Genomic DNA, 12500 nt, shown 5'->3' on the forward strand with positions numbered 1-12500 from the left:
AAGCGTTGTTCTTGAGAACGCTGCTATAGCCGCCACATAAACTTTGAGCGTGGAAGGGGTCCTGCCCTTATCCAACAGCTCTTGTAGGAAGGAAAGCACCTCCGTCACTCCACAGTCTGTGGGTGACGCACCACAGGCTGTGCACCAGCCCGAAAACACTGACCATTTCGAGGAGTAGAGCCGTCTCGTAGACGGAGCTCTAGCCTGCGTGATCGTGTTTAATACTCCCTTAGGGAGTTCAACATGTACCCGTTGATGGCCCAGACGTGAAGGGACCACAATTCCGGGTGAGGATGCCAGATCGAGCCGTGGGCCTGAGAGAGGAGGTCTCTCCTCACTGGCACTGGCCACGGGGCAGTGCTCGCTAGCTGCATCACAACTGGGAACCAAGGTTGGTTTTCCCAGAGCAGTGCTACAAGCAGTACTGAGCATCCTTCTTCCCTGATCCGCTCTATCACCTGAGGCAGGAGAGAGACGGGGGGAAAACATGAGCCAGCGCGTCCCTGCTCTTGGAGAAAAATTCTGGACAGTGAGCGTTTTCTTGAGACGCGAACAGGTCTACTTCCGCTCTGCCGAATTTCTTCCACAGCAGTTGGACTGTCTGTGGGTGTAGAGACCATTCGCCTGCCGGAACATTGTTCCTGGACAGTCTCTCTGGTCCTATGTTTAGGAGCCCTGGCACGTGCGCTGCTCTCAGCGAGCGCAGGTTGCGCTGGGCCCATACCAGGAGGCGTTCTGCTAGCCTGTACAGGCTCCTGGACCTGAGGCCGCCCTGGCGATTTATGTAGGACACCACAGACATGTTGTCCGAGCGGACCAGGACGTGGTGTCCTTTTATTTGGGGAAAAAAACGCGTCAGCGCGTTTTCTACTGCCAGCAATTCGAGGCAGTTTATGTGCAGGAGCTTCTCCCGTTCTGACCACTTGCGAAGAACGGTCTGCCCTCGAGCTGCGCTCCCCATCCCGAGGTGGATGCGTCCGTGGACACCACTCTCACCCTCGAGGAAGTCCCCAGGCTTACACCTGATTGGTACCAGTCGTCCGCTCTCCAAGGTTTCAGAGCTGTGACGCACTTCTGATTGACCTTGAGGCGAAGCAGACCGGATGCCCACGCTTGGCGTGGGACTCGCGCTTTCAGCCAAAACTGCAGCGGGCGCATGCGGAGCAGGCCCAGCTTGAGCACTGATGATGCTGTGGCCATGAGACCCAGCATCTTCTGAAATTTCTTGAGCGGGACGGATGCGCCGCAGCGGAACGAGTTCGCTGTGCGCTGAATGTCTACCGCGCGCTGTGGTGATAGTCGTGCTATCATGGACAGCGAGTCCAACTCTGTGCCCAGGAAAGATATCGTCTGACTGGGGGACAGAGAGCTCTTCGCCCAATTGACACTGAGACCCAAATTCTCGAGGTGATCGAGTAAAATGGTCGTGTGCTCTATGAGCACTGAGCGAGATTGCGCTAGAATCAGCCAATCGTCCAAATAGTTCAGTACTCGCACGCCCCTCATTCTGAGGGGTGCGAGCGCCGCATCCATGCACTTCGTAAATGTACGGGGTGCCAGGGATAAACCGAACGGCAGGACTGTGTACTGATATGCCTGGCCCTCGAAGGCGAATCTCAAATATCGCCTGTGACGTGACACTATCTGTATTTGAAAATACGCGTCTTTCAGATCTATTGACACGAACCAATCCCCTTGGCGAATCTGCGCGAGGATTTGTCTGGTCGTGAGCATCCTGAACTGTCGCTTCACAAGCACTATGTTCAGTTGCCTTAGATCTAGTATGGGTCTGAGACCCCCATCTTTTTTCGGTACCAGGAAGTATCTGCTGTATAGCCCTCCTTCGCTCTGAACTTGAGAGATAGGCTCTATGGCCCCTTTGTTCAATAGTTTCGCCACTTCGGCTCGAAGTAAATGTGCTACTTCTGTTTTTACCGTAGTCTCGAACCGCGCCGTATAGCGGCGAGGGCGTCGGCAAAACTGCAGCGAATAGCCTCTTTTTATAATGTCCAGCGCCCACTTCGAAACCCCGGGCAGCTTTGCCCATGCGTCTGCATGAATAGCTAGGGGTTGAATACGAAGCGCGCTCCGTTCGCTCAGCAATGGAGAGGCTTCGGTGTGCTGTAACACAAGCGTCGCGCTCGTGACATTTGAGGCATGGGGCGCGCTGATAACAGCGGTCAACCGCGAGGTGGAGGGCTGGGCGAGTCCCGTAGGAACTGTCATGTCTATGTGTGGATGTGGGCGCGGGACAGCGGGCACATTTATCACACCGAAAGCATTGTTCGCTTGAGTGAAGCGAATGCACGCTGGTTTCGTTTTTACAGAAACCGTGAGACATGCATAACGTGGTGTTTGTGGGCACTGGGTAGTGGGCACATTTACCACGTTTGAAGCGCAACCGATCTGAGTCGATTTTATGTGCGCGGGCCCTGTGTGACAGGCTGTGCTTGTGTGTAGAGATGCACATGCACAGTAAAGGTGAATTTAGCGTTTTCAGGCGTTTCCCAAAAGTTTCTCATCCACACTGAAATGCCTGAAAACGCTAGTGTGGACAAGTGCGTTTTTAAACGGAAACGCCGTTTTCAAATGTATCCGGATTAAAGGGGTCATGAACTGAATTTTTTTTTTTTTTTATATTGTTGTCTGAGGTCAACTTATGACGTTCGCTTGGTTTTTACATTCAAAAACATCAAAATGAATAAGTAATAGGCTATTTTCTACCCTGGTTTTGAGCCTAGCTCCTGTTTTTATGGGCGTGCCGCATTGCAGATTTGGAAGTAAACGCCCACTGCTATGATTGGATAACAGCTTTGCATATTATAATGAGTTTCATGTCATGCGCAAATCGGTGGGCGGGGCTAAACAGGCAGTGTTGAAGTAGGCGTTGCTCTTCTGCGGAGGCGGGGCTTCATAGATCGCCACTTTGAAAAACCTGTTGTTCGCTGTGCCTGGTGTCAATAAAAGCTTTTATTGGACTAACAAGGAAGTTTTCAGTTCTGAAACTTACAGGATATTCTTATAGTATGATGACCTCTTATATGTCAAAAGCTCAAGGAAAATTTGAGTTCTCAGTTCATCACCCCTTTAATGTGGACGTAGCCTTAGTATCTCAATAGGAAGAAACTGTAAATATGTAAAAAATCTTTTATAATAAACACTGCAATATTGGATAAAAAAACAAAACAAAACAGTGAGTATACCTGCAGAGCCTCCAGGAACCGGAAAGAGCCCAGGCGGCGTCCCCTCGGCACGAGACAAAATGTGGAGTTATGCAGCATTTCTTTATAGTCGTATCTGACGAGGAAAAGGAGGAAGAGTATATTAAGAAGCATCCTGAAAACATCCTGGTGCGAGAAAACAGGAGGTGCACATCCTATTCATATGGAAAATCAGTTAGTGCTCATCACATCTCACACAGATGGCCTGAAAACACACATGCACTGTTAAAAAACATATTTTCCAGTTTAAGGGATGTTATGAATCACAAAATGTGAAAAACTACATACAACTCATGTTAGACAACAGAAATGAGTCAGACACAGATGAGCAACACTGCTGAAATGTGAAGGGTTTTGAGTTTTCCAGCATGTATTGCATTGCGGGCATGAATAAATTATGCGGTTATAGGATTTTTGTTCACTGTTATTGAGGTTTGTGTGTCAAGTGTTGAGGTACAAGCTTCTGAAACTGAAAATAAATCCCAGATAACTTTGCTTTGTTGCGCCTTCTGAAACCTGAAACTAGTGCCCAAAAAAGCTATAGCTACCAAAATATATCAATGTATTGTGAATAAGAAATCTGCAGTTGCCTTGATGAATTTATTGGCTGAATGTGCATTTTTAATGAACAAACTAATTGAAAAGTGGTGACAATGTTTAAGACAATAGTTGAGAGAACCTAAAATGCATCAAATTTACGTTTTCTCAGCAGTTCCTTTATAACAGTATGAAACTGTGTCAGAGTTTGGAGATGTTCTCACAGATCTAAAGGTCAAAGTACCAAAACAAGCCAAAATAGCAACACTGTCAAGCTTATTCATAATACAATAGAGAACAGAATACAGCATCTCCCAATGCAGTGAAGCATGTCATGCATTATTACATTTGATAAAACAATATGAAGACTATATATATATATATTTATTTTTTATTTTTTTATTATTAAAACAATGTGAATGGATGAACTGTGGATGATAAGATCAGGAAGGTAAATTATAATTATTGTAAATTCATGTTGACTATAAATAAATGTCCTGGGTTCAGTGCGACTTGTCGATTTCTCTGTTGATTTCCACAAAAAAATACTTTCAACTTGCCGTTTTAAAACAAAACATAGAATATACTGTATGTATATATATATATATGTTTATAAAAAAATCTATATTTTATAAAAAGTAGAAAGCGCCCATGTTTATATAAATGTAAAATAATTTAAAATAATAATATAAAATATAATTTAAATGAAACGAAAATGCAACATTTGGCTATAAAATAAATTATATATTTAATGTGGCACTGTAATGTAATGTATATGTGACCGCAAAAAAAGCAAATAGTTTGACATGTTTACACTGAAATCTTACACATAGTATTTAAAAGAACTTATACTGCGGGGCTGTTGAACACTTGAATCTGATTGGTTGATAAAGGTGTGCAATTATTTTCAGGGAAACGCACGGCTAAAGTAGTTCCGGCAGGTTTTGACCGCATTACATCACTGCGCCAAATGATTTGAGTTATTCCAAAGATCTTTACAGCGACGACAGCAAAAGAACCGAAACCCACAACGACACTGACCACGCAAATAAATATAGTAAACAATCGGATAAAAACAACACATTATTACCATGTTTTTGCCACAAAATTAAGTTTTATTATGTGTAGAAAGCACATACTCTTTCTCCCGCTCAAACACACACAGTATAGACACACACTCACACAGAAACATGTCAGCGCCGCTCTGATGATTTTATTCGAGAAATAGTTTAACAACGTAAAAGCTACAAGACATTTCTCACTAGCGAGGAAATAACAGCGCTGATCTTGAAGCAGAGAAACTTACAGTTTCACTATTAGTCGAGACGCTGATGTCGAACACTGAGAGATGAACAGACTCAGGTAATTTACACACACTAAATCTCTCTCTCTCTTTCTCTATTTAATAACTGCATTAATCTGCTATCAATGTCTCAATCCTCCTTTACAAGCTCTAAAATGACGTTTCTGAATTAGCAAAGGACAAAAATCTGACAAATGTCTTGAAATACATCATCTGAACAATGTCTCGAGGTAACCACAGTATAAGTGGAAATAACTGACTCCGGTACGTTGAATTATTATCAAATAACACACACCCGAGGGGTAACGCTGCTTTGAGTCTCAGGTGTGCAGTATTTTCTAATAATGGCCTGTATGAAAATTATTCCTTAATAATAGTAAGCTGTACATAACAGTACATTAGTAGCTAAAGTTTTTAAACAAATTAGCATTTTTACTGCAACCAAGATGTTGTAGCTATAGATGCATTTGTCATTCACCAGATGGATTTATACAACTTTTGGCTAGCTTGAAACAACATGGCATTAAAAAGAGTTACAGACATTTAGCTTTATAATATGAAGTGAATATATAAGAAACTTATAATAGAGATATACACATAACACAATTTTACACACACACCACATAATTAAACGTACATCTTACTTTCTGTTTTGTACTGATGATATCATCTAACTGTGTTGTGTATCATGTTCTGCTTTAATAAAATAAAAATAAAAACGTCTGGTTAGCTTGAGACAACGGCATTATAAAGAGTTACAGACGTTTAGCTTCATAAGTGTTCACAGTCAGGAGAGAGAGCTCAGAAATCCCCGTTCACACTCTTGACCTCTTGACCTCTGCTTTGTACGTTGGTCTTGAGTTACGGTGGGATAAAAGCTTCAGCAAATGCTTGGACCAGCGTTTCAGTCAGCACTCGGATTAAGGAGATGTTTGGAATTCCTAACGCGACATTCCTCCTTTTCTGCCCGTCTTACCCTCCCCTTCTCCTCTCTTACACATTCTCCCCGGCACTCCCACGTTCTCCATTCCTTCTCCGTCTTTCCTCCGATGAGTTATCCGTGATGCTGTGCATTATAATGCGCTCTGGCTTCACCTCTGGATGAATGAACAGATCTGCGGACAGCCGGACAGAAGCTGAACGCTAAAGTAGTGCTGGTGGCAAAATTATACCGGTTTCACGGTATATGGCGTTTTTTTTGTGTTTTTCTTCAAGCATGACTGTGTGTTAACCACATTTTCTTCTGATTGAGAGAAGAAATACTGCAGTAGTTTGACTAGTTTGGCCGCCGCGATCCCAACGTTGTTTAAGATTTTATTTTTATTTGTCACATACACAGTTATATGTGACCCTGGATCACCAAACCAGTCTCGAGTCGCACGGGTATATCTGTGGCAATAGCCAATAATACATTATATGGGTCAAAATTATCGATTTTTCTTTTATGCCAAAAATCATTAGGATATTCAGTAAAGATCATGTTCCATGAAGATATTTTGTAAATTTCCTACCGTAAATATATAAAACATGTATTTCTGTGAGTGAATGCAGCACAATCGTGAACATAAATGCACAACTTTAAAGGAGATTTTCTCAATGTTTCGATTTTTTTGCACCCTCAGATTCCAGATTTACAATAGTTGTATCTCAGCCAGATATTGTCCTATCCTAACAAACCACACATCAATGGAAAGCTTATTTATTCAGCTTTCAGGTGATGTTTAAATCTCAATTTAAAAAAATGGACCCATGTGACTGGTTTTATGGTCCGGGGTCAGATATATATAACCAGCACTGAAATGTATAAGCAGGTCCGCTCCATGGACTGTGCAATTATTATCAAAATACAAAACACAAGAAGAAATTACGAATAAATATAGATATGAAAAAAAAAAAAAAATGTTTTGTTGTTGAAATGTACAAGAGAAAGGTTAATATAAAAAATGAATATCATAACACCGGTGTTTGGTATGAACCGGTATACCGCCCAGAACTACGCTAAAGCTTGCAGATGAGAGTCGGCAGGTGTTTCGGGATGTGGGAATGACCTCGGATGACCCGCTGGATCAGTAGGCAACCTGATATAGGGTGTCTGAAAATAGGGCAGGGTCATGCACTCAGAAGACTTCATAATTCATCAGAAGCACAGGGCTTATCCTATCAGGGCATGGGCGCTTTCATTGTGTGCGGACTAATGTTTTTAATACGACTCTTAACTCTTTCCCCACCAGTGTTTTTGAAAAAGGTTACCAGCGAGCACCAACATTTATTTTAGTTTTTCACAAAAATGTCATGCTGTCCAGAATATTTTGATGTGTGAATATCTGAACATGCAATAAATAAATTAAAACCCCCCAAAAAACAGAGCCTCTGCTTTTTAAATCAAAGAACCCGTTTTTTAACCCGAACTTTATTTTACAGTGTCCTATATGTTACATGTACTTACCGTAGTAATAACAGTAAATTATGCATAATTACATGCAACTAACCCTCAACCAAACCCCTAATCCTACCCTAACCCTAAAGTAAGTACATGTAGTTTCTTAATATTATTCAGTACTTAAATATATAATTACACTGTAACAATGACACCTTAAAATAAAGTGTAACCAAATGTGTTTTTTTTAAAGAACTGATCGCAAAAATGGTTCTTCTATGGCATCACTGCAAAGAAAACCCCTTTTGGAGCCTTTATTTTTCGGCGTGTGCAAGGAAACAGTCAGTGACTGTGAGAAAGCGAGATATTGATGTTGAAGGTGTGTCTTTAAACTGTCGTCGTGGGTCGTCGGACAGCGCTCACCCAATGCAAACCTCCTCTATCAAGTTGACAAAGCGTGCAAAAGCCATCAGAAAAAACAGGCAACTTGAATCGTAGATCATCCGAACGGTCTTTGTTATGTTTACATTTGGCACTGTTGCCATGGCAGCCGGTTGGCATGTGTGGCATTTGTGCCTTAAATCAGATTAGTGGAAATAAGAGCTGCTGGTTTCACCAACGCTTGCCAACCTGCTCGTAATGACTGTGTAATCAGAACAAGACTAAACCCGTACTTAACGTCCCGACACACACAACTTCATGAGCGTGTAACAACTGTTTCAACATCCTCCAGATCAACAGAAGAACTGATGAGAGGGTTGAGTCTCGTGTGGATGACGGCACATTCACGGCTACACATTTATGATGCTGCATTCTGTCTTATTAAAGTCTATCCACATAATATAATAAAGTGACTCGTCTCCTCGTGTGGCTTAATGTACAAATCTCATGGTTACAAACAGCAAAACAGTGCATTTTGAATATTATGGTATTATTTTTATATATTAAATCCCCCAATACAATATTGTGCAGTGAGCTGCCCTTTTATAACCAAAATAATCTTTAAAAATACATGAAAAAGTATTAAAAAAAATGAAGCAATAGATGGAAAAGAACATGGTGTACCGCATTTTTGAGCATGTAGTAATATGAGTAATAATACCATGGTGTTTTACGGTGCATTACCATGGTTTTTGGCATTGCAATCATTCATTCAGTATAATTTTATTCAGAAAAATGCATTAAATTGATCAAAAGTGACATGTGGACAAAAATATGTGTATTGTGGCCACAAATTAAGAATTCGTTCCCTTGAGTTATTAATTCATTCCCTCATTTTGACTGATCTAAAACACTGTACATGGCAGTGCCCTATTACTATTATTTGTTCCCTAATTATTACAACATGGCCAGGATTTAGTAAAACAATGGGATGAATTGTTATATTGTCTCCAGTCACTGCCAATGACACGATTTCCCTTTAGCTTGTTACAGAAAAGATGCCATTTGACTTCCAAAAACAACAATGCATGTTAACAGCAAATGTGCAATGCTTGAATTCGCTGTCTGCGCAATCCAGAAAATAAGACATCAATGGCTCAGACACAACTGGTGTGCTGATGTCCAGTTATCCTCTGCTGACAGAGACAAAACCCACTTCCAGAAGAGCTTATGCTAGTGCAAGGAGCCTATTTAAAGGTGTGCAATATAATGAACTTAAGTATATTGCATGTAGATGTCAAACAACACGTACTTTAAAGTTGAAGTGTGTCAACTAGTGGTGCCAAATGGTACTGCAAAACTAATGACTAATGATGTTTCAAACAGATAGTCCCGCCCCCAAAATCACACTATTTAATGGAAGTTTGACAAATGGAAATTTCCATTTTTGGATGAACTGTTCCTTTATTGCTGGTAATACAGTTTAATAAGAGCAAATAAAATGTACTCAATTGCTTATATACAATTTTGACCCAAAATTCACAAAAACCTCGCACTTAGGGCCCTATCTCGCACCCAGCGCAATTGCCTTTGTACACGACGCATGTATCATTCCTATTTTGCACCCGACGCACAGCGGACTTTTCCCTCTACAGACGCACGTCGGTAAATTAGGGAATGAACTTGCGCTCCCGGAGGCGGTTCAGGGAAAAGAGGAGGCGTGTTCCGGCGCAAACGTTCCCTGGTGCTATTTTGCAGGTTTAGAAAACAATTCCTCCACAGACCAGGAGAAACCGAGTCTAAAGTCAGTGGCGCGTTCAGATGCTATTTTAAGGGCGCATGCTTGACCATAATGTAGCGTGTGCACAACACACACACACTTTGCTTCTCTCATCTACACACACGCAGCAGTTCACATTTTTGCAAACCATACATTATTACAAGGAAAAATATTCCACACAAGGGAAATCATTGTGGTGTCCGTGAAGATGTGAAAAAATAGGCATAAATCTAGCTTACACATTTACCCAAATTATTATACGCCTGTTTAACCGAAGCTAATTTGTGTGTGTTTCTCCATCCCCAATGTCACTTCTCTGTGTTTTACGGCCCTGACGAGAACGTCGGTCTCCTCGGCTGTGAACCGCTCCTGGCGTGCGTCTGGCAAAACCGCCGTTATAATAGAAATCCGCCATGGAACAAGCGCGCCTGCTCTTAAAGGGAATGTGAGATGACGCTCTGATTGGTTTATTTCACGTTATGCCCAAACCACACCTATGAGTAATGAAGCTACTTCAGACCAACACATTTTAGATTTGTGTCGGCACCGAGATCCGCCCACAAAGTTACTTGCGTTTCGTGTTTGATACTTGCGTTTCAGATCGTTAAAATAGGGCCCTTAGAATCATAATGACTGGTTAAAATTTTTGTATAAAATATCTGACAAAGTAGTCTTTAATAATGTCTAAATATATACCCAAATGCAAAACCTAATCTAAGTAAATTATGATGTCTGAAAAATGTTCGCAGCAACTAAGAAATGCACAGCCATGTTTAATTTTTTCATTTTTCCGGCTTGACCGGAGCTTCTAACAGTGATGCAATGACTTTACCAGTCTCCAATTGGCTCTTTTATTTAGGAGGCGGGACTTATATCGCCATTTTGCATGTTGCACTCTGATACGCTGTATTTGCATATCTAGTATTTGTCATCAACAGCTTGCAGTTCCATTTCAATACACTAGTGGTGCAAAAAAAACACACTTTAACATGATCTACAATGTGTTGCTGCAGAAATTATGTTTTCTTGTTGGCCAAAACCCGGGAAAAACATCTGGTTCCATCGTCTGGATAAAATGGGTTTTATTAATGGGTTTTTGGTTAAATGCCTGAAATAAGGTCTTTGGTTAACACAAGCACGTTTATTTTCATGTATTATTCAACAAACATCAAATAAATCAGTAATAGTGGCTAAAAGGGACTACAGAGGTTGAGGCTTTCACAGCCTCATGCTGTTTATAATCATTCTTGCAAACTATCAAACTCTTAGGGAAAATCTTTTTATAAAGTCTGAAAGGAGTTATCTGCAGCTTTTGTTTATAGCCTAATGTTAGTTTTTGACTTTTGCAGATTGTATTTAGGCTTTAAAATTCACACGTTGATGAACAAAAACGTGTGTTGGAGCTTATTTTGTGTTGGATTTTAATGGAGGGAATGTGCAGGGTGAAGCTGACTTCTGGATTGGCCTATAAAAACATAATCACTTCTGCGCGCTACTGAAAACAACCATCTGGATGATGGTTAAATGTTCTACATAAACCGAACGCAGGGAATTAGCAGCTTCCAAACGAACTAACTTTTAAAACAAAGCACGTTTGGTAAGAAACTAGGGCAGAGTCACAAGGTCTTCTGTCTCTCCAGACTCAGGAAAACTGCCGTCGTAACTTTCCTTCGAGTTACTTTTGACTGGGACTAAAGGCTGAAGGCTAAAGGCTACTGGAAAGTTTATCCACTCTGTCGTGGCAGATGGTCCAAATAGATGTCTGGCCTCAAGGGCAAATACAGCTGATTAATTATCCACTGCACACGGTGTCATTAATCATAACGACTAGAGTTAATATCATCCTGCGCTGTCCTGTAATTACGCCGGGAATTCACACTTGGGTCTTAGGAAACATGGGATTTATTCTCCAAGCTGCCATCATCAAATAAACCCTTGTACTCTCCAAATCAACAATCCAGGTGTCTTCATCAGGAGGAGACGGCGGTACTAAACTCCTTCCTCCAGGTTCAACAAGAACACTTTGTTGTTTAAAGTCTTTCAAAAGAGCCACTTTCCATTTTTTGATACATGCTACTAAATGCTGCATGATATATCGAAATAAAATCGATATTGCGATATGGCTTAGTGCATTAATAATGTGTGTCATTTACACACCTGATATGATGAGCTGCATGTGTGTTTAAATAAACACAGCGCAAAGCTTCACTCTGAAACCTGCAGTGCATATTTATATATTGCCGGCAACCCGTCAAAATAAAAGCTCGATAGTTTACCATTTGAAAATAAAGAAATTTAGATCGAATTATTAGTATTGTATTTATACTGTAAAAAAAAAAAAAAAAATGTATTTGTATTACAATATATTTTTTATTTTGTTTAATATTTTTATTTAATAATAGTCACAATACAATTATTATTATTATTATTATTTTATAGTCCTATTGAATTTGTTAAAACAATGAAAATTTGGCCTTGAAAACTCAAGTTGAGAATAAAAAACAAAACAAAAAACTGATTTTTCAACATTTTCCAAAAAGGAAAATGAAAGGTGTAGGATTCACAATTTTCATTCAGAAATTGCTCACTCATAAAGACTTCACTTGTTTCATTGCAGGATGAATCAGCGATTCTGAACAAATCTATTGAATGAATGATTCAATGACTCACTCATAAAGACTTCACTTGTTTCATTGCAGGATGAATCAGCGATTCTGAACAAATCTATTGAATGAATGATTAAATGACTCACTCATAAAGACTTCACTTGTTTCATTGCGCGATGAATCAGCGAATTCGAACAAATCTCATAAAGAAATGTCATAAACGGATCTGCCTGTGCAGCGCCGGTTCAAGGCGAACAAGCCTAAAGACTTCACTTGTTTCATTCCTGGATGAATC

General features: G+C 40.7%; 1 protein-coding gene across 3 annotated transcripts in view; it reads right to left on the bottom strand.

The window, feature by feature from the left end:
• Nucleotides 1-12500, bottom strand: part of ext1a (exostosin glycosyltransferase 1a) — a 68223-nt gene that overhangs the window by 20939 nt on the left and 34784 nt on the right. For all 3 annotated transcript variants that reach the window (XR_014200692.1, XR_014200693.1, XM_082150092.1), the window contains exon 2: nt 3204-3297. Coding sequence is in view for 1 of the 3 variants with exons in the window: in XM_082150092.1 (XP_082006218.1) it covers nt 3204-3297 (94 nt within the window). In the remaining 2 variants the exon portion in view is untranslated. The remainder of the gene's footprint in view (nt 1-3203; nt 3298-12500) is intronic.

This window comes from Leuciscus leuciscus (genome assembly GCF_965113295.1).
Source record: "Leuciscus leuciscus genome assembly, chromosome: 20".
Classification (NCBI taxonomy): domain Eukaryota; kingdom Metazoa; phylum Chordata; class Actinopteri; order Cypriniformes; family Leuciscidae; genus Leuciscus; species Leuciscus leuciscus.